Genomic DNA, 24,755 nt, shown 5'->3' on the forward strand with positions numbered 1-24,755 from the left:
CAGCCAGGGACTGTAACGAAGAGAGGACAACCAAATAGTCATTCCTGCTCCATGGCTCCTGGTGCAGAAGGCAGCATTTAAAGGTAAATGTGTGACACCACTGACCAATGTGTGACAAAAATACAGACACTAATTAGATTTTACTGCCACCCCCAACTTTAAAGTGGAATCTTTATACATTTCAAAGGTCAAACACAGGTACATTTTCCCATACCTTTGTGCATATCTGACAGAGACAGCCAGGCCTGCCAATAGTGGGGGCGCAGAGTGAGGGAAGCCGGCCTCAGCAGTGTTACTGGGCATGCGCAGGCCATGTGAGCATTCACAGTACAAGCCAAGCAGCAAACTGGGAGTATGAGGGGGGCACATGACCCCACATGTCTGTCCCCCCATCCCCACAGTGCTTCTGGCATAGCAGAGTATTCGATCTTCGGTCAGGGTGCAGAACCAGCTGGTATATACCCACACATCATGCCAGTACTGCTCCACACCTGCTCTTCTGGTCTTCTGAATCTCAGCCCTCATTTTTAAAAAAGAAGGAAGGCCGGCTCTAGCTGCTCTGTGTGAGGAAAGCCTCAAAAGTGTGAGCAAAGTATCACTGGTGCAGACGTGTCTGCCTGATTCTGCCAAGAACCTGGAACAGTGGCTCTGAAAGCTTTGCCCTGCCTCATTCATCTCAGGGAGGAGAGCCCTCAGAGGTCCAGGGATGAACAGTTAAGTGTCACCACTGGGAAATATTTCATCCCCCATGGCAGAGAAGAGAGGGAAGGTCACACACCTGCAGTTTACTGAATGACGGCTCAGTGGGTGGCACTGGGGAGATGCCACCAGTCATTTTTCCCCCCAGTCTGAAATGTGCTGAGTCCAGCAAAGCCCAAGGGCCTGTTCAGACCCTGCTGAGGCGGAGTGAAGGTCAAGGAGCCCAGTCGACATACGACTGTATTCTGAACATCTACATGCTCTACTGCGAGTGGCGGCTCGTGTTGCACCAGGGTGGAGCTTATTTTGTGGGCAGGGCCCAGAAGAGTAACACCCACCTCTCTCCCCAGTCTGACCCGTTTTAGCTGTCAAACAAAAGCTAGTAATCCTAGTCAGAACAGTCAGCCACTCAGGCCTGCGTGCACAAAGTTGTCGCAACATCTAACTCTAGGCCCCTGGACACTCCTGGGAACACCCTGCAAGTCACAAAGCCTGAGGTAGGCACCTGGGAACAGGGAGAGAGAGATGCACCTTGGAACGCAAAGTGCAAAAGCCAGCTTGCTAGGTGGGGAGCCACCTGACTGAAGGTCAGTGGAGGTGTCCATCAGAGGGGTGTGCGCTCCCCTCTTTGGAACTAAGTGGCCACAGCAGTTTTGCAAGAAGCTGGGGTCAGAAATGAGTGAGCATAGGCATGAGAATGACTCTGTAGCCTGGTGGTCAGGGTGCTGGCCCAGAAGGTGGGAGACTCAGCATCCACTCCCTCTGCTCCACTGACTATTTCATTATTGACCTACAGGGGAAGACCTTCAGTAGGAGAGCCTGAGGGAGCCCCACACCACAGTGTCCTGTAGCTCAATGGTTGGAGCCGCACTTGAGCGTGGCAGCTCCCTGTTCAAACCCCTGCTCCCTCTGAGGCAGATGGGAGACTTGAACCAATGGTGTCCCATGCTCTGGTGAGTACCTTAATCACTGAGGGATGGTCTGATTCTCCTTCCCCCAAACTGGTTTGTGTGAACTTGCCCAAGGGGCTTGATCCTGTAGGCAGCCTCTGAGATAGCTACTGGTTGGGGTCCCACCCGTGACCCAGACAGCTCAACGTCTGCCTTCCCCTGCCTTGAGCAGCATCTGGGGTTTAGATGGCCGGGTGCCTAGAGACAGGCGCAGCATGCAGGTCCAGGGCAGTAACTTAGGCAATGTGAGAACTTTTTACTGCAAAAATGCAGGTTAGGCATTTACAGGGCACAGCAGGAGTTTTGTGGATCTCAGTGGAGCATAAAACTGGGTTTCAGGCACCTACAGACGTTTGTGAACCAATGCCATAGGGATTAATTCTTCATCAAGTTTGATTGCTGTTCTCACTGCTGAGCAATTAATGTCCTGGGGCAGATCCTCAGCTGCGGTGAACTGCCATCACCTTCGCCAAGTCAATGGTCCCCTTAATCAGGAGACTAGAACTAGAGTCGGAGGGGGCAGGTGGAGCTGAGGGGCTGTAGGGAGTGAAACTACTGGGGCTGGAAAGAGACAGGAAGAAGGGGGCTCTGTTGTACAGCCAGTGGACTTGCTAAGGACTAGTGGAGGGCAGGGGAGCCTTGCTCTGGCAGGCTTTATACAGGTCCAGCAGCAGGGGCTCCCCTCCTGCAGACCTCGGCAGCGAGAGGAGAGAGCAGGTGTTGCAGCAGGGGCCAAAAGGAGGAGTGATTCGGGCTGCAAGGCAGGAGACAAGCAGCCAGCTCTGGCTGAAGTTTGGAGCCTGCAAATGGGGCTGGTTGGGGAGCCAAGATGGTGCTGGAACAGGCCTGGGCAGTTTAGAAAGCTAGGGCTTACTGACTGGGAGTTGGGAGTCAGTAAGGTCTGGCTGAGGGTGACTGGCTGGTGAGCGGCTATGGGGCTAGGAGCTAGCCTAGCCAAAGGGCTTGAACCATGGAGCTGGTTAAACAATTACCCTCACTGATTGCAGCTCCTGGAGGGAGCTCTGTAACTCCTCCACCCCAACTTATACTCCCTGGCTTCCAGCAATAGAAATACTAATCTCAAGATATACCCGAGTTCATCACATCTGTTACTGCTTGTCACCTGCCAGGCCTTTTGTAAAGCTAATATCCAATACACAAAACAAAAGCACATTACCAATTCAGGAACCCTGACGTGTGACAGAGGCCTCGGTAGTTCCTCCCTTGGATAGGGCAGGGGACCCTGGCCACGCCCAGTTATCAGCAATGGGGTCCCAGCCCATGCCCTACTTCCTGACTGTTTGAGGGCAGAGGGATTTGCCATTTTTGGGCCCTTTTAAGGCCTTCCAAAATGAACGTCACAAATCCCAGCACACTGAGGGGTGCTCCTTCCCAGTGCCCCGCAGCAGGGGCAGCAGCAAGTCTACAGTGCATGGTGCACCAAGGTACTGGGTTTTGTCCATCCTACCCTGGAAGGCTGCTGTACTCTCCTCCACGTCAGGGTGAAGGTCTCCTGGCTAGGAGTCTCTCCTGCACTCTGCTGCTTAGGGTAATCCTGCTCCTCTCCCCCCTCCCCTGCAGTTTCCTCCCTTTTAAAGGCCTCTTCCTTGTCATACATAATTGACAGGGCCAAAGGGGTAGGGCCAGCCCTACCACCATGTCTTCCCTTGACACCTTCCTTGTCCCTCTGGGGTCTATACACCCGTCACAATATGTGTCTAAAGTTTGTTGCAGGGCCCATTAGCGTGGGATGCAAATCCAGCCAAAAAGTGACTTTTTCCATGTACCCCAATTAAAGAAATAGCACTGGAATCAAAGCTACGTCTGAACTAACCAGAAGTGCTCCACCTGCTGGGAAAGATCGACACTCACCTGTTAACACAGGAACTGTTCACATCACTCACAAATCAGACTCTAGAGGCTGGGAACATACAAAGTTAGGTAGCAGAAGCACAAGGGAACAAGGCAGTTCCCAGTAAAGTAAAAGCAAAGATGGCTGTTGTCTCTAGCAGCAGTCAGGTCTGTGCTGGGGCAGGGATAAGGTTGTTGGGGCAATGGTCACTGAGCACTTTTCTCTTTAATGGTGTGTATGGGTGGATGTGCACGTGATCTGAGTACAAGTTGGTGTCCAAATGGTTAATGTCTAAGGGGTTTTGTGATGGGTTTATTGATAAGATACCTTTTCACTTGCTTTTAACTGTAATAAGGTTTCTGTTCTGGAATTCTCTGAACCTGATTAACAGGCATTAATGACACCTCACACCTGATCAGAGCTACTCCAAAGCAATTGACAGTAAAATGCAAGTAACTCTGAGCCAATGGGTCAGCAGTATCTGCCCTCCTGTGCCCTGGAACTGTCTCACCTAATCATAGAATCATAGAATATTAGAGTTGGAAGGGACCTCAGGAGGTCATCTAGTCCAACCCCCTGCTCAAAGCAGGACTAACCTCAGCTATATCATCCCAACCAGGGCTTTGTCAAGCCTCACTTAAAAACCTCTAAGTATGGAGATTCCACCACCTCCCTAGGTAACCTAGTCCAGTGCTTCACCACCCTCCTAGTAAAAAACTTTTTCCTAATGTCCAACCTAGACCTCCCGCCCTGCAACTTGAGACCGTTGCTCCTTGTTCTGTCATCTGCCACCACCAAGAACAGCCTAGCCCCATCCTCCCTGGAACCCCCTTTCAGGTAGTTAAAGGCCGCTATCAAATCCCCCTCACTCTTCTCTTTTGCAGACTAAACAAGCCCAGTTCCCTCAGCCTCTCCTCATAAGTCCTGTGCTCCAGCCCCCTAATCATTTTTGTTGCCCTCCGCTGGACTCTCTCCAACTTGTCCACATCCTTTTTGTAGTGGGGGGCCCAAAACTGGACACAATATTCTAAATGTGGCCTCACCAATGCCGAATAGAGGGGAATAATCACTTCCCATGACCTGCTGGCAATGCCCCTCCTAATGCAGCCCAATATGCCATTAGCCTTCTTGACAACCAGGGCACACTGCTGACTCATATCCAGCTTTTTATCCACCGTTACCCCCAGGTCCTTTTCTGCAGAGCTGCTGCCCAGTTCGTCGGTCCCCAGTCTATAGCTGTGCATGGGATTCTTCCTTCCTAAGTGGAGGACTCTGCACTTATCTTTGTTGAACCTCATTAGATTTCTTTTGGCCCAATCCTCCAGTTTGTTTAGGTCACTCTGTATCCTATCCCTACCTTGCAGGGTATCTACCACTCCCCCCAGCTTAGTGTCGTCCGCAAACTTGCTGAGGGTGCAATCTACCCCATCCTCCAGATCATTAATAAAGATGTTGAACAAAATCGGCCCCAGGACCGACCCCTGGGGAACTCCGCTTGTGACCGGTTGCCAGCTAGACATGGAGCCATTGATCACTACTCGTTGAGCCCTATGCTCTAGGCAGTTCTCTATCCATTTTATAGTCCATTCATCCAACCCAACCCATTTTATAGCCCATTTTATAGTCCATTCATCCAACCCAACCCGTTTTATAGTCCATTCATCCAACCCTGCTCATGGTAGTCATTATTCACAGTCACAACCTCTCATGTCCAGGTGTCTCTTGAAGGAATCAGGACTCCTACTGCCCACTGAGTCATCAAGGATCAGCACCTGCCTTATCTAACCAGAGCTAAACAATAATCCCTGTTACACACCATGTGTTGCAGACCTTGCTGGAGGTGCCTCAGTGCTGTCCTGTGACTTTACAATACTGCATATTCGGTGTATAAAAGCCACTTGGTTCCGCATGCTGCTTCCATTGCATTTGGCCTAGTACCTGGTGCAAAAGGCTCCTGTTCTGTTCCCAGTGAGATGTGCAGGGTGCAGAAGGACCCCAACCCTTCCTCTGTTTGGAGAACAGCGCCCACGCATTCACTTACTGATGGCAATGCTGGCTTTGGCTCTCAGCAGGAGCTTGATGCACTCAGGTTTATTGTGGAGGCAGCAGTAGTGAAGCGGTGTGTTCCCCTTCGCTGTCTGCTTCATGAGGCTCCCACTGGGGCAAAGGACAGTCATTATCAGTGTGTCTTGGAATGAGTAGTTCTCCTCTAGAAAGTAACTGTGTGACACTCAAACCCGACCTTTTCCCTAGCTCCAAGGAACCTGGATCAGAACCAAAACTGCCCAGGAGTCTGGCTTTTAGGCCAGGCATGTGAATGCAGAGATGCCAAACGGCCAGCACATTGTGCAGCTTTTGTGCACAGCTCAGACGGACACAATGGCTGGAGGGGGCAGCTTGTTGTGGGGGCAGGGCGGATGACACACACTGAATGGAAGGGACTGACAGGGGCCCAGATTAAGGTAGAGTCTGAAAAGGGACAGTGGAGGCTGTCTCATCCCAAGTTCCCAGAGGCGGCCTCTCACCAGCAGTAAGTCACACATGGCTTATTAAAATGATTAGGATTCTATGCAAATTATGTGCAAATATGCAAATATTCTCATTGAATACTTTACATAATATATCACACATAGAGCTTCACCAATCTTGGCAACTGTGTGCATGTTCCACAACAATGGGCAGTGCTGTGTGGCTGGTACCCACTGTACTGCAGCAGCAGCCAAACTCAGAGCACAAACCTGAACTGGCATCCCAGCTCACACAGGACAGCACAGCTGGGAGGACACAGCTATGCAGAATTGAGTGATGCCAGCATGGAATTTTGTATGGAGTGAGTATAAAGTTTTGTCAGCTCTCACATTTTACAGCTATATATGGTCATAGAGGAAGTGGGGGTTAGAGATAAAGAGAAGAGTTGACAGGACAGGAGATGATGCAGAAGATAAGGTTTTAGAAGGATCATCTAAAAGGAAGAGCAGTTTTGTATGGATTGGAACCCAGGAGATCCAAATTCCATTCCCAGCTCCAACGGGCTTCTTGTGTGACCTTACATAAGTCACTTTCTCTCTCTGAGCCTCCATTCCCCTTTCTGTAAAAAAGAGATGTTCTCTGAGCATCACAAGAGTGTTGTGAAGATAAATCCATAAACACTTGGGCAGTGCTCAGATACTGTGGCAGTGGTTCAGACAGACTGATTTTAACCTAACAAATTATTTAGGTTCCATCCCAATCTATGGCTCATGGAGCTTGAATGCAGAAGGAACAAAAATGTACATACTCCTGCTCAGGAAGAAACAGACTCATTCAGAAAAACAAGAGCCGGCCCTTGAGAAGCCCATCTTCGAGACTAGCTGGCCCAAAGTAGTCGCTAATGGGCTATGGAGCCTTTCTCCAGCTGGACCACAGTCACAGTGAGCCCAGGGAAGGTGGCTTCTCCAAGTAAAAACTGAGGCACTTCCACACAGAAATGCCCTGGTGCTACCCCCTGGTAGTACTTCTGGGGATATCCAGTGGCACATAGTCTCCAAGGCTAACCAGCACCTTCCACCAGTACTAGCTCCACTGATCGCACTGTGTGTCTTGGCGTGAGGAGACAGCCCTACCCCTGCCAGTGCCTGCAGTCAGCTTACCTGTTCTGTACCAGAAAATCTACAATGTGTAGGGAGGTTCGGTCAGCTAACAACACTGCCAGGTGGAGAACAGTTTCCCCAGGTTCCTATAAACAGGAAACAAACAGCAAGTGACTGGATGCGTCTGGATCTGTTGGTATCTCCATGCAAAACAAGCAAGCTCCACCCCTCCTTAACTTCCAGGCCTTGAAGAATTGCCACCATGGATCAGGCATGGCACCTCTGTAGTCCAACACCCTGACTCGGACTGTGCCCAGCACCAGCTGCTTCTGAGGAAGGAGCAAGAAACTCCAGAGTGGACAAGTTTGGAATAACTCATCCATAGAGGAAGAGTCTTTCTAGCATCAGTTAGAGGCTTGCTCACACCCTGAAGCTGGGGTTTCATGTCCCCACTCTTTATGTAATATAACTGCAGAGGATATCATCAGTATTAGGAGCAGCAGTACTGCAGTAGGCCTAAAGGGCACACTGAGATCAGGACCCCATTGTGCTAGCCACTGTGCAATCACTGGACTGTAAGAGACAATAGCGACTTAGTTTCCTAAAATAGATCCCAAATATGGCAATCAGTTAAACCCTGAGCATGTGGGCAAGACTCACCAGCCAGACACCCAACAAAGAATTCTCTGTAATAATTCAGAACCCACCTCATCTAACATCCCTTCCAAGTCGCTTCCAAGAAGTGACTGATGTGCCATTTGACCAATGGAAGTCACTCATCTCATCCTTTTGTTGGGCTGAGCTACTTCTTTGATCTTTCTCTATAGGTGCTCAGTATCCTTTTTCCTGAGGTAACCGTTCTATTTAGAAAGCAGTTTCAGTGACTTCTGAATTAAGGTCGGGTTCCATTAGTGCACTTAAAGCAAGTATTCTCTTTCAGTCCTTGGTCTGAAAACCTCATGTATCTGTACCAATTTTTCAGACCATAATCTCTGCGTAAAGTGGGAACTTTCTGAGGATTTCAATAAACATTAGTTAGTTTCTGAGTTTTAAGCAGTTAAAAATTGGCCTTAAAAAAAGTTCTAACTCAAAAAGATTTTTAGTTAAAAATTGGCCTTGAAAAAGTCCCTGTAGCTTAAAAACTACAACATCTGAAAGTGAACAACGTGCGTGTAAGGAGTGTATGGCGTCTCTCTCTGGGGGTATGGGACTAGTTTTCTAATTAACAAAAAGAAGAGACTGTTATTCATTATTATTATAATTATTATTAAATCTGTATGCACTGTGCTTAGCGGATGGAAAGCATGATTTAAATTGACAAACTCTGTTCTCTGACGCAATGTGGGGAAGCCTTTCTGAAAAGTGTGAGAAAGGATTACAACACTACCTTTTGTCAGACACCCGCAGGAACCTTCCCTGTGTCTGAAACTGGAGTTTAACATGGTGTATGGGGAGTGGGCTATGCTTGTCCAGGGCCATTGGTGTTGGACTGGAGACGATCATGGACAAAGGAATGGCTGCTTTGCTGAGATCAGGATCTCAGTGACACTGGTCAGTCAGTAGACACCAAGACAGCTGGACAGTTTTCTTCGACACAATAGCGGCTGCTTTGACAACAACCAGGATGCAGGGTGGGTTGATATAAATCAAGGTGATTTAAATCACCAAGTGGGAAAGCCTCAGTTTAAACAATCAATTTTAATCAACTTTTCCATTTGTACTTGTTATTTTCTTAAGAAAGGTGCATTCTCATTGGTTGATATAACCATTAAAACATGTTGATTTACAACTAAATAGAGCCTTTACACTAGTTCTGGTACATCTTTTTGCTGCCTTGGTGGGTATGTTATAACTGTATACACATTTATTTAAGCAATTATGTAGATCAATATTTTCACATTCTTATTAATTGTACACTTTAGTATGGTTATAAAATGGTGAATGATCTATTGCTTATTTACTAGATAACTAACTTTCTGCTCATGATTTGTGTCAAGCTACATTAGGATGGTTACAGGAATTTAATTAAACACACAAAACAGCGTGTACAATTTATTTTTATTAAACAAAACAACCTTAAATATTTTTGGTACATAACTTCTCTTATCCAAACATGTTTCACATTTAAAACAAATAATGTATTAAAGGAACAGAGGGATTAGCTGTAGTCAGTGAATTAAACTGAGTATTTCAGGTCAGCCTGGGAAAAAAATCAAGTATGCCTATTTGAAGGTGACTGGAGCTTATACTCACTTAGGGCCATGTCTACACTACAGCTTATGTCGGCAGAACTTATGTTGCTCAGGGATATGAATAAACTACCCCATGAGTGACATAAATTACATTGACATAAGGGCTCGTGCACAGCACTATATCTGTGGCACAGATTCTTCTGCTGACGTAGCTTCTGCTGCTTGCACAGGTGGTGTTTATGCTGACGGGAGAGCTCTCTCCTGTCAGCACAGAGCTGTATCAATACAGTTGAACTGCTGTACGTGTAGATGTGGCCTTTAGCTATCCTTTAAAATTTTAAAACTAGTAGATCTCATCCCCTGCCTCTTTGTTTTTATTCACAGACGGTAAGAAAGAGAAGTTTTCCTGCTTTTTGAACTCCCCATCAATTTCTCAACTTTGTCCAAATGAAGAAAATATTCTTTCTGTACCTGCACAAGAGGCTACTGCTGTCAAAAGCTGGTTTAGCACTTCATGAACTCTGGTTCCAGGTACTTAGTTAGTGACTGCCACCAGGTCACTGGTGTGACTTTCTTTAAAACATCCTCAGCAAACCTGTACAGCTTGCATAGTTCACCTCCAGCCCTGAAATTGATTACGCTTGTCATGATTAAGGGATGATTATTAGATGCCTATGTCACAGCAGCATCTTCTTCTGCAGTTAGACATCTACCTTGGTACTCTGGATTCAGGGTATTAGCAAAAAAGTGAGATGGAGTAAGTGCTTGATCCCTCTGCTTCTTTACTGCCTGCAATTTAACTTTGGTGCTGGCTATTTCTTTCTTTCATGTCTCTTGAAGTTCTTTCCAAATTTTCACAGCATCAATAATACAATAGCAATCTTTCTGCAGCTTGTCCAAGGCTATGGAAACAGGTTTCAGTATATTCAGTGTATTTTCTACGTTTCTCTTTAGTCTAATGGTGACGACAGGAGTGGGTGGGTGAAGTTCTGTGGCCTGCCTTGTGAAGGAGGTCAGACAAGTAATCATAATGGTCCCTTCTGTTCTTAAGTCTTTGGCTACAAGATGCATCAAATGAGCACTGCACCCACATGTTGCAAGTTTCAAAATCCCTTCATTATCATCTAGATTTCTTCTCCTCTGAGCTAGATTTGCAGCACTGTCCATGACAAAGCCACACACTTGACACTTGCCCTTTTCTTTAGTTTGTTACAGCTTGTATTGCTTCTTCTTTTAAGTATTCTGCTGTATATGCATTTCCTCATTTATCAATTGTCTCTGTAAGAGAGACAGCCTCATCATCTGTTGTCATACAAGCACATATTTCTGGATCATTGGGTCCATTGCTCCATCCATCAAGACTCAGATTAACAAATTTCCCATCAATGTTTCTGCACACTGTTCAATTTCCTTCTCATACACTGTATCCAGCAATGTCTGCTCTGCTGGGTACAGTGTAGCCTGGTGGTAAGGATTGAACCATGTGAATGACATGTTTGTTCTGAACAAGACAAAAGGGAAAATGTGTTGCATAAACGAACTGAGCAATCTTTTCATCTAGGAAGGCTGCTGGAATTTGCTGATCCTGATTACAAATGCATCCATGGTTTTACTGGAGGATGAAGAAATTCTCTCTCTTTTTTTATTCGGGTAATTTACTGTCTGATTTATGTTTAGTTGCAGCACTGCTGGTGGTACCAGCAGATGACTCTAAAATTGCAGACATTGCAGATGATGGACATTCATAACCCCTTCTCTCTAAGTTGGACACTGTTAAGAAAAGTCACTCACTCACTAAGTATTATTCAGTGTACTGCTTTTAAAAAATGGAATTGTAAATGAAAGATTCCTCCTGTTTGTGGCACCAGTGAAGTGAAATAATTTATTCTAAAAACAGTTTTATAGAGAAAATAACTAATAAATCATAAGAATTATCTAAAACTATTTGAACCCTTATCTCTAGCAACATGCCAAACAGCTTGGAAAAAAATTAAATGTAAAAATTCATAAATGCCTAATAAAATTTTACTTCTAAACAAGAAATGTTCACCTAAGATATTTGATTATACTGAGCAATAAAAATCATTTAAGAAGTCCAGCTGTAACAGTAAAAATGTAATTGATAAATACTCCCACAGTAAATTAACATACCGATTATTTTCTGAACACTAACATTTTGAAAGTCAAAAGCAACTAATCTACCCAAAACACAAATGTCTGACAATAATTTAAGTTACCATTTACCAGCATGGGAAGACATGGCAGGCAGTTGATAAGAAAATTGCAAAAATAAGTTTACTAACCAGTTAATCCAGATTGGTCAGACACCTAGGGAGGTGGTGGAATCTCCATCTTTAGATACCTAGGGAGGTGGTGGAATCTCCATTTTTAGAGGTTTTTAAACTGCGGCTTGACAAAACCCTCGCTGGGATTATTTAGCTGAAGTTAGTCTTGCTTTGAGTGGGGGATTGAACTAGATGACCTCCTGAGGTCTCTTCCAACTCTATGATTCTATGATTCTAAGTCCACATCATCTTCAGTCATTGCATTCCTAGGAGCACTTTTTATAATGTAGTTTCATTTGGATAATCAGGCTTTGCATTTCTTTGTTGCACTGCTTACATTTGACTCCTGTTTCCTTTTTACCCAGAACTACAAGAATTTCTTGAAAATATTCCCAAATAGGGTCTTTTTTATGACCTGTAGCCATGGCAGTTTTTCACCTCCAGTTCCCAGGTGTTAAAATCGATACAAGAGGCTGCACTCAGACAAATGTCGTCCCTTAAGCAAGTTTCCATGCTGGGTGGAGTTATAAATATTCATAATCTGAGAATTGAGCCACTCAGAACTCAGGGAGGGAGAAGCTGTAAAATAGGAGGATGAGACCACCCAGTTGGCTCAGTGGATGATCCTGGTGAGATACATGATGGTGTCAGAGGCTGGGTCCCAATGCCTGTGATGACTTTGCTTGTCTCTTAAACCCAGTAGCATAGCCCTGGCTCCCCCACAGTATCAGGACTTTAACACAGCACATAATCTACAATGCCATAATCATAATGCTTGACTCCAAGGTTCAGTGTTTCCCCACTGATTTTTTCTTGATGCGGAAAACCTCAAAGTTTTTCATAGAGTCTCATGGATTCAGCATATTTATTTTTTATTTAAATGTTTTAAGAAAAGATTATAATAAATTGAGGCCTTAACATATTTTGTATTAAATTCAGATTTCATTGGAAAAGAAAAAATATTATAACTTAAACAACAAAATAAAAAAATCCAATTTTAAATATAAAAAGTCTGATTTTTTTGTAAGCCACTCATTTTTATGCACCCTCCAGGACACCTGTCACATTGCTAAGCTAATTCAGGAGTACAACGTGAGCCAGCAGAACAGCTTTTCAAAGAGCTTTTTGGAGATTATCTGGGTCTTCATGAAAGTTCTCAGAACAAGTGTGGAGCCTACAGGTTGCTCTAAGCAAGAGCCTGCCCATCATGAAAGGCACTGTCCCTGGGCTGGAGACCTTATCCACATCTCCAGAGACCAGGAAAGTCATACACCAAAACACTGCATGGGAAGTCAGGTAAAGTTGCTCTACAGAAAATCTAAAGATCACGGAAATGCAAAGTGAAGCCATCCAGAGGAATGTACCATCTGCACCTCACCACTAGCACCACACCGCACTAGAGAATTAACCCCCACCCTAACTCTGCCTCTGCTTTCCCAAGCTCCTGCCACCTCAAACCCACCAGCCCTCTTCTTTTACCATCCCTTCTGCACAGCTCTGGAGCCAGCCTCAGAAGGAGAAGGGTGTGCTATGGGATGCTATCTGCAGCACAACCTTACCTGACACACAGCACCGGGCTTTCATGCGCTAACATTACAGCCAGTGTGGCCAACTCTCTCAATTGAATGTATCACATACTGGACCCAGTCTCACGATGATCCAAAAAGTTGCAGCTTAACACATTTTGGGCCGCCCAGGGAAATCCCCCCGATTGGCTGCTTGCTCACTTCCCCACCTCCTGGGGAAGACCAGCCAGCCATAGCTGCTGCAGGAGTCAGGCAAGGAAGAAAAGCCAGATAGCAAAGAAACTGGAATCTACCAAGAGCCTGTGCTTCCTGCCAGTGCCAGATGGGGGCAGTGCCTCTGGAAAGCCAACACAGGAGCCAGAAGAGCAAACTGAAACATCTGACCTAAGGTAAGAAAAACTGGGGCCTTGTAGCAGCTGCCACTGGACCCAGAGAACCAGACCCCTTTGTGACCCTGACCCCTAGCAGGGATGTGGGGCCACTTGCCCCATGCCTGTGTGTCAGCTGCATGCCTGTGTTATTGCATGCCTGGCACCTCAGCTGCACTGCCCACAGTATGCACTGTCCTTGCCTGTGCGGCTCCTGGCCATCTCTACTGTGGGTCTCTTGGGACAGCCTCACCTGCGTAGGCTCCAGAAGAGGTTCACTGAAATCCACCTTTTCGGCATATGCCTGGAGCAATGCAAAGACATCCTTCCATCTGACGGCTTCCTGCAGTTCCTGATGCTGGGCGGCAGGACTGCCTGCGCTCCTCTTGGCATATTTCCTCTCCACATACTTGGAGATGATGAAATCTTTTCGAAGGGCCCTGGGATGGGCATGGGAAGAGAGTTAGAATCCACATGGGAACACACAGGTCCTGGAGCACGATCACTCCTGCTGCACCAAACTCTGGGCAAGGCAGGTACAGGCCCGGGCCTGTCAATGTGGGCAGCCACCAGAGAGATGGTGTTTCCCCTCCTCTCCTGCTGCTGGCTTCTTCTGACCTCTGCCCCTCCTTTCCTCTTCCCTGGCTACACCTCCTTCTCTAGCCCTCCACCCTCCTGCCCGCTCCCCAAACCCTGCACCAGCAACACTGCCAACTCTCCAGATATTCAGTGCTGTCTTAAACTGCAGCCCCTGGAGTCAGGGGATTGCATGAGAATCTCGGTTTTTATTTTCAAAAGTCAGTTTCTGGCCACTGGAAACCATGTCCCATGTGTGACCAAAGGTCCACAAATCAGGAGGCAAAGGACATCAGATATTCTCACCGCATGATGTCTCGGTGTGACACGTGATTTTGACTTGTAGGGTTTGCAATGCCGCCTCGGGGCATTTTCTAGATTTCTCAAGCAGCTCCAGAGACTGTATGGATTTCAGTGTGCTGCACTAGCATGGGGCTGTGAGGTGGGGGATGGGCAGGGGTGGGGGGGCCTTGAGGGGGCAGCAGAACACCAGCAACATGCTGCACAAGAGCTCACCAACCCCTGCTGCCTCGCTTGCTTCAGGGGCTTTCCCCACTGGCAAGCGCTGTGCGTCACAGCATGGTGGTAGTTGGTGATGGAGATACCTGCTGGATCTTCAAGCTATCCCTGGTCAGGGGAGGCTGTTCCCTGGGGTTCATTAATTTCTAGCATTCGACCAGCTAGTTCTAAACATCCCAAGGCATGGGATCCCTGCCCTATCCCCTGGAAGGTGATTGCATCACCTCACATAGCTCACCACCAGGGGGCGCTTCCTGAGATTCTGTTTCTCTTTTTCTCCCTCTCAATTGCCTCCCATTTCCCCAGGTTCTAGCATCACAGATCACACTTAAATCAGCCCAGGCTGGGGGTGTGCCCCCCAACTAGTCTTGCTTTAGCCAAGTTCTGCAGATTCAATTTATGAAGCAGACCCTCTCACTTCATGGCTGTTTTCATTGCTCTCTGGACTTCGTAGCTTTCTGACAGAAAATGTCCAGAGCTGACTGCAGTGTTTAGCGATTCATAGATACTAAGGGCTGCGGGACCATTGTGATCATCTAGTCTGACCTCCTCCAAATGCAGGCCAGAGAACTCAGCCAGTCCGGGGTTCCTGCATCCAGCCCAGAACTTGTGGTTGGGCTACAGCGGTACTTCTAGGAGACTGCCAGCCTTGACTTACACATCCTGAGGAGCTTGCACCCCAGTGGTCTTGACAGGTGCCTGTTCAGTTGCCTCCCTGCTCTGTAATTTGACACTTTATCCACACAGCCCATACTCCCATGGGCTGGCTTTGTGGCCTCAGTGTGCTATGAGCACAGTGGAATGTGCTGACTGCTCTCTCTGCCAGCTCTCCAGCAGCCATTCCTGTCCGTCCTCCCGGCTGCAGGCATATTTCTCCCTAGAGGTACAACCTTGTGTTTTACCAAATGAATCTCACCTTGTTATTTCTACTGTGTATTTCCACTCCCTTCGTTGGATTTCTGCCTAATCCACCTTTGTGCTGCCTGTGGCCCTGGCATTTACATCTGTGCAGAGTGGCTGTAAAATGCTGCCATTCCAGTTCAGTAGCACCCAATGCTCACTGTGCCTTGGGGCCCACTGGGGACCAGGGCCCATAGTCTGGTCTGAAATGTAATTGATGTGCAGGCCAAGGGTATGCCCTTCCCATGACATCTTCCGACACAGAGGAGTGTTTTCAAAGGCACTCAGCACTAGTCTAATTGCTCTCATTGGCACCAATGGGAATCTACCAATGACATGAAAGGGCACCTGGCATCCAAGCCCTGGCAGCTTTGGAAATCTCAGCCCTGAATCAGTCACATCCCACCTACTTGAACCACCTCTCTGATGTTGTCTGTCCTGGTTAAATGCCCATTTTTCTTGCTCTCTGTGTCTCTTGGCTCTCATCACCATGTGTGGTGCAATTCAAAGCAGCTCAGCCATCTCTGAGCTCCCATTCAGCTCTGCCCTTCTCTGCAGGAGCTGCTCTGCTTTACTGCTGCCCTCACGGTCTGCCTCTCACTCTACTTTTCCATGTCCAGGGCAAGGGTTTCCCGCTAACTTCCACTGATCTTTGAGCAGCCCCTTGTCAAGTCCCACCAGCTATGTCTGTCTCCCCCATTCCCTTTAGGACAGGAACTGGGGCCTTTCCTGTTGAGCCTTTCTAGGCAGCCGATGGGAAGAGCTACCAGCCAGCAAAGTTACCGTCTATACTAGGTGTAGTGCAGCAATGCCTGTGGGTCTGCTCAGAGCTGGAGCCCCTGGCTTGGATCCTTTCCAAACTCAGAGACTTGCTGCTGCACCCAGGGGCTGGGCATGAGCTGGGGGATTCCCTTGTAATGTCAGCGCAGTCTGGGGACTCCTCATTTCCATGACTGGGCATTGCTGAGGAGTGGGCGTGGGTGGGGGTTCACTCTACCCCCTCCCTCACTGAAGGAACCCGGGCATCTATTCCAAGACCAGGGGAGGGCAACTGGGAACATGCAGTACATTGCAAATGGGTGCAGGAGCTAGGCTAAGCACCCCAACTGCCATATCTACTCCCCAAAAGCCCTATATGGAGCCGTTCGCCTTGTTGTGGGGCTCCCGAGAAGCTACTTACATGTCACTGCCTGTTGTGGGCTTCAGCAAGGGGCTGGGGAGGTTGGCTTCCACAATGTCATTAAAGCCAGAATTGCCAATATTTTTAGCCAGCTGCAAAACAAACAAGAGACAAGTTGGCGTAACAGATGACAACATACTGAGGGCTGGGAGTGCATGCCAGCCACAGTGCCATGTGGTGGGGCCTACACAGTCAGCACCAGGGCAGGGGCCAGAGTAAGCAGGGGTAAATCTCTAGAACAGAGAGACATGCCTCACACTGTAAGCTGCTTTGAGGCTATGGCCCATGTTATACTTAGCTTGTGTGCAATGCACTAGCCAAGGTGCAGGCAGCAGCAGAGCAGAGGAGGGATCGGCTAGTGGGAACCCATGGTGGCAGGGGCAGAGCGGAGGGGCACCCTCAGGCAGTGCGTGGGTGGTGGCAGAGCAGGAGGGGCACCCTCAGGTAGCACATGGGCAGCGGCAGCGTGGAGGAGGCATCATAGGGGAGCATGCAGGTGGTGGTAGGCAGAGCAGAGGGGGTACCCTCAGGGAGCACGTGGGTGGCGGCAGAGCAATGAGGGTGCCCTCAGGGAGTCTGCAGGCAGTTTCCTACCAAGAGTTCGGAGGTTGCCAGCTTGTCAAGAGACAGTGACTGGATGCGGGAGTGGTGCACGCCCATCTCCCGGTGAATCCCGGAGCACTCGATGCAGGTCAGTATACCCAGGTTAATGGAGAGCCAGGTTGGGTCTGTAGAGGAGACAGCGCATTTCTCTGATTAGCGCCATGGGCAAAGGACAGGGTGGTCATCGCATCTTGTCAACCACTCAGTCTCAACCCCCTCATGCCTACAGTGGGGCATGTAAGTAGGTGGTGGTGGTGGAAAGGAGAAGGGAGCGGATGAAGGAAAGTGGACATGGAGGGGCTGGGTTGGGACAGAGACAGCAAAGGAAGGAGCGTGGGAGAGAAGTGAAATTGGGAATGAAGGTACATGGCCAGTGAGGGACAGATTCTCCTCCCCAGCCCACATGCCAGCAGCAGCCCTTTACTGGGGACCCTGCAGCCTGGGGGAGTCCTTGCTGGACCCAGAGCTGACATAGCTCCTCTGCTTTCCTCCATGCCACCTCAGCTGCACGCAGGGGAGTGGCTGGAGCAGAATGTGCTCTGGGTGACCTTGTGACCCCTCCCTGTGCCTCCATCCTCCTGGGAGAAGGGGCCAAGGCGGACGGGGTTTATAAGCTGCTATAAGAGGAGAGGTGGTCGCGCCACCAGCGAAAGGCAGTTCTTGGGGACCGCCAGCCTGTTCACTGGGAAGAGGGTTTCTTGCCCCACATCCCACCTTTAAAACTCACTGAAGAGACCACTGTGATCATCTAAGATGGCCTCCTGCATACATGGGTCAGAATAATCCTGTTTGAACTAGAGTAGCTCGTTTGGAAAAGCACCCAGAATTCATTCAAAAATTGCCAGGGGTGGAGAAACCACCACGACCATTAGTCGTTGACTACACTACAGCATTAGGTCGACAGAAGGCAGCTTCTATTGACCTAACTGTGTCAGCGTGCACACTACTGCTTTGCTCCCACCGACGTTGGTGCCCTGCTCCACCGACATAATAACTCCACTGCGGCGAGAGGTGCAGGGCGTATGTCGGTGCAGTTAGGGCGACGCAGCGTCCGTGTAGACACTGCCTTCTTTACATCGCCTGCTGGCTGTCACTCTTTTCAAGGAGCTGTGAAACTGATGAGAAAGCCTGGTCAACAGCTCCAGCTATCACCTGGGGGCAAGGAGGGGCCTCCAACTAGAGCCTGGCTGCCCCCGGGTTCCCGGCTTGCCGTCAGTGCTCCCCAGTACTTATTGTGGCGCTTGTAAGTCAACTGAACATAGGTCAGCTTAAGTATTTAGTATAGATGTGCCCTTAGTAAATCCTTCTGAGGCTTAGTTACTCTCACTGCTAAAATGTCCATCTTCTTTCCAGTCTGAATGTGTCTAGCTAAGCTTCCAGCCACTGGAGTGTTAGATCTTCTCTCCGAGACTGAGCAACCCATTAGCAAATATTTGTTCCCCAATGCAGGCACTTCTAGACTAATCATGTCACCCCTGCACTTTCTCTTTGCTAAGCTAAGTAGATCGAGCTCCTTGAGTCGATCACTATAGGGCAGGTTTCTAATCCTTTAGACATTCGCATGGCTCTCCTCTGAACCCTCTCCAAGTTATCAGTATCCTTCTTGAACTCTGGCCACCAGAAATGGACCCAGGTTTCCAGCAGCAGAGAGCTGGAGGGACTGAGTGGGGGAGCCAGAGGGCTCGAGGGATGGGACAGGGCTGGAGGGACTGAGTTGGGAGGTACAAAGTGCTCACCTAAGTGCTGGCTAAGGGGATGCAATCTTCTCTCACCGAGCGGTTTCAGAGCAGGACCCTTCCATTGATTCTCAGGGGCTCTGAGGAGTTTGGGGGCAGATCCAGGGTCCCCCCCCCTCAAGGCTTAATTCAGGGAAAGCTCTCTGTGGGGCTCCTGGTGGGGTCTCCTGCTAAGCCTGGAGTGCAGGGCCTATGGAAAGCCCCTGAATGGCGCTGGTGAGGGCTGCGAGCACTGGTGTACTGGCTGGGAGGCTGGTGTGCCCAGAGGCTCCCTGCCATCCTTGGCTCCAGCAGCACAGTGCTGTGAGTGGGGTACAGAGCTACACAGGGTGAGGGGTTGCCTTTGGGGGTCGCTGATGGCATGGCTGGAGTGTCGTCACTATGTCCCTGTGCTGGGTGCTGACTGTGCAGCGGCTCTAGGGTGCCCGGCTCTGCCATCGGACTGTGCTCACCTGGTGTGGAGCAGTCACAGCACACGCTGTTCCCTGGCATGCCCTTAATTTCCTCGATGATGGCCCTGGTCAACTCCTCCATGCTGCTCTCTCGACCTCCAGGTGCCCTGCTGAACGCCACGTTCAGTGCCTGCTCCTTGCTATTGCTGAGAACGGAAATCCAGCTGCGAGGAGGAGGGAGCTGCTGTCATAGGGGTCCTGCCAGGCTGTGCTCTGTGTCAGCAGGAGAGGTAGGGAGCTGGTGCCTGGGGAGGGCGGAGGCAAGCGAATTGCTGCCATGCTGTGCCTTCACCCCCTGCGTGTTCAAGAGTAACACGAGGAGGGTCATGGCAGCGGAGCCCTCGAGTTCTGCACATGCACATCGTGCGGATCAGGGGCTCTGCCCCATGGCCTCAGCCCAGCACGGGACAGGAGCCCCAAAGCAGCTGCATCTCTGGGCTGCAAGAATGGGCTCTGTGCTTCCACACTGGCCCAGCACTTTTTGCCTTGCACCAACACTTGCCTGGACCAAAGCATTGGCAAGCCCTTTTTCGCCCCAGGCCTGTGCTTGCTCAGAGAGGGAAATAGCTGGGCTCACAGCAGGCTCCGCCCAGGCCTCATTACTGGCAGGAGCTTGGTAGCCAAGGGAGGGTCAAGGAAGCTCGGCCCATCCATTGTGGCTTTCTGGCTGCTGTGCATGTCTCCCTGCAGGGCAGGCAGGGGCAGCACCACAGAGACATGCCACTTTCCAGTGCCCAGGCCCACAGCCGGGGATGTGGCAAGAGCAGGAGGCTGGAGGCAGCAGAGCTTTGAGAGCTGATGCCAGGGCAGGGTAATGCAAGGAGCACTGGCTCCTCTGCCCCAAATGCAGCCTGGGAGGAGCCAGGGGCCCTTGAATTCCAGCCGTTTCACTGGGCAAATCAGGCATCAGCAGCCTCTGCCCCCCTCCTGTGGCCCCCGGTGGTGTCAGAGTGGGATGGCCCAGTGAGCTGGTTCCCATTCAGCAGCTCCAAGGGCTGATACAGTCAATCCCACTTGGCCCATCTTCTCCCGGCTCACGCAGACCCCGTCCCTGCACTTACGCGGTGCATTCCTGCTCGTCCTCTGCCAGGAAGTGGTACGTGCGGTTATCTGAGACACACAGAACCATTGGTGGTTAGACCTGCCATAAAGCAGCTCCCAGAGGGTACTAACGCACCACCCAGACCTAGCTCCCTGCGCTCCCCAGGTGATGGATGTGGGGCGCACCCCAGCACACAGAGCAGGCTGCTCCTGCACCATTCACTCGCTCAGCCTCTGCGGCCAATGTGCATGGGTTAACACCCCTCCTGCCCCACCCGAAGGCTGCCCCACCCTTGGCCATCCAGAGAGAGGCAAGGGGTCCCTGGAGGGGCCAGGTGCAGGACAGACAGCCCTGGTCAGCTCTGGACCACACGCCTGGAGGCCACAAGCATCAGAGGCTGCAAAGGTGCTGGCTGCATCACTGAGCTCTGCCCCGCTTGCTCTGTTAACCTTCCCTCGCCCCCCCGTCCTTACAGGAAGCAAACCAGGACGTTGTGCTTTACTGAGCACCCGTACAGCACCCACCTAATGGGCCTGACTCATGCACTGTTGCTTACCAATGCCTAGGAATGCCTGTGGGTGGCTAAGCTCCCTGCATCACAATGCACTTTTACTGAACCTCTGCTTTCATCCCACCAGTGCCACACACTGTTGCAGGCCTGTGTGATGGCGTACTCTGGCCAGTCCTGCTGTCGAGCTGCCCTTTCATCACAATCCCCAGCTCTGTGTTTGTCAAGCAGCATGAAAGCTCAGAACAGCAAATGGCCTTACGAACCTGGAGCATATCCTAGAGCTTCCCATTGGAACCACACCAGCAGTGCCCTGCCCTGCTCTGTGCCGCCTGCTTTCATTGCTTCTCTGACATGCAGCCTTCTTGGGCACTGACTCAGCATCCCAGCACATGGCTGCCCATCAGGCCTGCCCCAGGCATCCCGAAACGAGCACTGGGACTCACGTGAAATGAGGTCGAAGCACTTTCTGTCATCCAGGTTTGGCTTTACTTGGCAAGTCAGCAAATTCAGCTTGGCTGGTGGGCGGTTTAGCTAGTGGACAGGAACAGGAGCCTGAGTATGTGCAGCATTGCTGGGACAGCAGCCCCTTGGGCAGGTCCCTGCATGCTCCCACGTGATTAAAGCCATCATGGCAGGGGCAGAGAGGAAGGCTTCCCAGCGGTTAGGGATGCCTACAACTTGGGAGACTCAGGTTCAAGGCCCTGCTCGGTCAGAACCTGCCTGTGTGACCTGGATAAGTCACTCAGTCTCTCCATCCACAGTTCCCCTCTGCCCATGGGGCCGGCTCCCATGGGAGCCATGAGGGGAAATCGATCATGCTGCTGAGCACTCACTGATGACAGTGCTGGGGGCCAGACAGAACGCAGTCGGTCATCCCAGTAACCCAGGCACTTTGTCCTTGCTGGTGCTGTCATCAATAACAATAAAAGGACTCGCAGCTGTGACCTCTCCCTGCTCCTGGATGCTTGGTGCCCTCTCCAGGCAGGCACTTAGGCTAGCGAGGCCTAGTGCATTTGCCTGTGACCCCTCCACGCACAGGGACTCAGGCCTCAAAGTGCCTCCAGTGAGCACTGGGCCAGGCCAGCAGCATGGGGCTGGAGAAGCTGATAGCCCAGGGGTTCCAGGGAGGCCCAGAGGAAGCCACTGACTCACAGTGTTTATCACCTGCACCACCCCACAGGGCTTTTCAGCCCATCTCTTCTGAGCATGTGCACAAAGGTGATGGAGGCACCGTCCCTACCGTGCTGTGAAAGATAGTCAGGTAGCCATTCCCAATCGTGCACTTTCTCTTCTGCCAGACCTTCCTCAGCCTGAAAATGAACATGGCATCATCTCATTGCAAGGGAGCAGCTCAGAGTTTCCCTGCCCAGAGGGTGGGAGATACTCTCAACCAGGGAGCAGTCTGGCAAAGGCACGCACATAGCAGCACCGCTGCAGGCAGCAATGCACGGGGGGAAATGGAGCCTAAGGTCACAGCTTCTGCTCCTGACAAGCTGCTCTTCTTGGGGAGGTCAGGGGGGATGTAGCAAAAGCAGGGTGGGGCAGCCCTTGGCCTGGGTGGGCCACAATAGGCGTGGTGGGTGGGCGGGCAGCACAGCCTCTTACTGGAGATGATGTATATAGAATTTTCCCCAACCAATGGGGCTGCCACTGCTGCCGGTTCCAGCTTGGCAGAACTCACTGCCAGGCTGTGCTCCAGGCCTCTCAGCTCATGGTCACCCTTCCTCTTCTAGCTGTAGCCCTTGGCATGCCCTGAATTCCTTGCCCACCTTGATATTTACACCTTGCAGGGGTTTGTAAACGGCCTTGTCCCCTCTCCACCCGCAGGCACTGCTCAGCCAAGTAGGACATGTTATGCCCTTCCAGTCTCCTTCTCACATCAATCCCTGCAGCCCCTGATCATTTCCATGGTTCATTTCACCTGGCCTCTTTACTGCCACATTGTACTGCATTGTACTGCAAACTCTTGCCGGATTTGAAACTGTCTAATCCCTGAGTGAGGGATGGCAATATCTTTTCTTGGATCAACTGCTGTTGGTGGAGGAGACAAATTTTAAGCTTATATGGAGCTCTTCCTCAGGTCTGGAGAAGGAAACCAGAGAGTCCACGCTGGAGGTTTTTATTTAATAACAGGTTAGACACACACCTGTCATGGATGGTCTAGATCAGGGTTTCTCAACCCATTGGTCGGGATTCAGCTGGTCACCAGAATGTTTCAAAGGGTCCCTTGCGACTGGCTGGATTCTCCTCCCTCCTCCAGGCACTGCAATCTCTTCGATCCCAGTGCCACTCAGATTTGGCCCAGCTGTCAAGATGATTGCAGTCTGGGTAGGGCAAATCTGAGTGAGAGGCTCTGCAACCCCATGAGCCAGGTCACAACTCCACTCACACAAATTCTGTCTAGTTGGGCGGGGGGCAGGGCCAAATCCAAGCAGCTGCAACCCCACAGGTTGCAATGCCCAGAGCGGAGAACCAAGCCCAACCAGCCCCACAGCACAGGAGCCACAACTGTGGGGTGAATGCTGAGTAGGACCCAACCACCATCCGGGGACAGGATCTGACCAAAACCACCACAGGGCCTCCATTCCCAGACTATTTGCTGGCCATAAACATTTGTAAACAGGTCCTGAGCCCAAAATGGATGAGAATACTTAAATCCTGCCTCAGTGCAGGGGACCAGACCAGATGACCTATCAAGGTCCCCTCTAGTCCTACATTTCTATGATTCTAAGGTGGAACAGATTGTAAAACATGAGGGCTTCACACGTTGTAGCAGACCACTTAAAATGAAGAGGGCAATTAACACCTCTGAAGTATAGGACAACGGCGGGTTAGTGGGCACCAGGGTACGTTACAAATGTTGTAATGAACCATTAATCCAGTGGCGCTGCTAAGTCTATGGGTTTTAGTGTCCAGCAAAGTTATGAATTTAAGTTCCCAGGCTCATCTTCTGAAGGTGTTGTCCAGGTGCCCTTTGAGGATGAAGACTGAGAGGTCAGATGTGGAGCAAGCATTTTGTGAAAAGTGTTTGCCTATGTGTGTATGACAGAGTGCTGGGAGGTAACACCCTAGCGAGCCCTCTGTCACACCAGCCCCAGCTAACTAAGGTGCGTTAGAGCGGTTTAGGAGGACCTGGACCTGATTAGGGAATGGGAGACAGCTGTCTGCCTAACGGGGCTGAGAAGTTGCTTGTACCTGATTAGCGGATAGGAGGCAGCTGCCAGGCTGACTAAGTAGGGCTTATATGCCAGCCAGAGGAAGGAAAAGAGGCAGGGGAGTGAAGAGGCTCTACCTGTCCCACAGGGAGCAGAGAAGCCCCAGAGGCTGCTAGCCCTGACCAAGCACTATATGACAGTGATGGACGCACAAACACATTGTAAATAAACTGCACTGGCGGTTGTTACACCAGAGAGTCTTTGAGTCATTTGTGAGTTAGACGGTGACTGTGACAGAGCACCCTTACAGTGTGATATGTGTTTTTGTCTTTTATCTTTTTTTTTGGTGAGTTCATTCTAGAGCATAGTGATTGTCTGGTTTCAGCCACACACTTGGGAGATTTGATGCAGTGGATGAGGTACACCTCATGTTGCGATAGACATGTGTAGGACCCATGGATCTTGAAAAGTGTGAGGCAGGGAGGGTTATTGATCATCATAGCAATGGAGATATGTCTGCAGGTTTGGCATCTGTTGTTCTGGAAGGTTTTGGTGCTGCTTTGAGTTGGTGAGTCCTGGTCTGTGTGGAGCTCGCTTCTGAGGATGAGTTTGGTGAGGCTGGGGCGTTGTTTGAAGGCCA

General features: G+C 50.0%; 1 protein-coding gene across 1 annotated transcript in view; it reads right to left on the reverse strand.

The window, feature by feature from the left end:
• LOC137152325 (arf-GAP with SH3 domain, ANK repeat and PH domain-containing protein 2-like) overlaps positions 1-24,755 on the reverse strand; it is a 91,835-nt gene that overhangs the window by 15,502 nt on the left and 51,578 nt on the right. Inside the window, exons 11-19 of the mRNA XM_067546881.1 lie at positions 22,201-22,270; positions 21,404-21,491; positions 20,469-20,517; positions 19,408-19,571; positions 17,211-17,344; positions 16,617-16,708; positions 13,695-13,881; positions 7,131-7,216; positions 5,543-5,658 (exon numbers count right to left, since the gene is read on the reverse strand). Coding sequence (XP_067402982.1) covers positions 5,543-5,658; positions 7,131-7,216; positions 13,695-13,881; positions 16,617-16,708; positions 17,211-17,344; positions 19,408-19,571; positions 20,469-20,517; positions 21,404-21,491; positions 22,201-22,270 — 986 coding nt within the window. The remainder of the gene's footprint in view (positions 1-5,542; positions 5,659-7,130; positions 7,217-13,694; positions 13,882-16,616; positions 16,709-17,210; positions 17,345-19,407; positions 19,572-20,468; positions 20,518-21,403; positions 21,492-22,200; positions 22,271-24,755) is intronic.

Source organism: Emydura macquarii, unplaced genomic scaffold (assembly GCF_026122565.2).
Source record: "Emydura macquarii macquarii isolate MOO-44397 ecotype Brisbane River unplaced genomic scaffold, CSIRO-AGI_Emac_v2 contig_1170, whole genome shotgun sequence".
NCBI lineage: Eukaryota > Metazoa > Chordata > Testudines > Chelidae > Emydura > Emydura macquarii.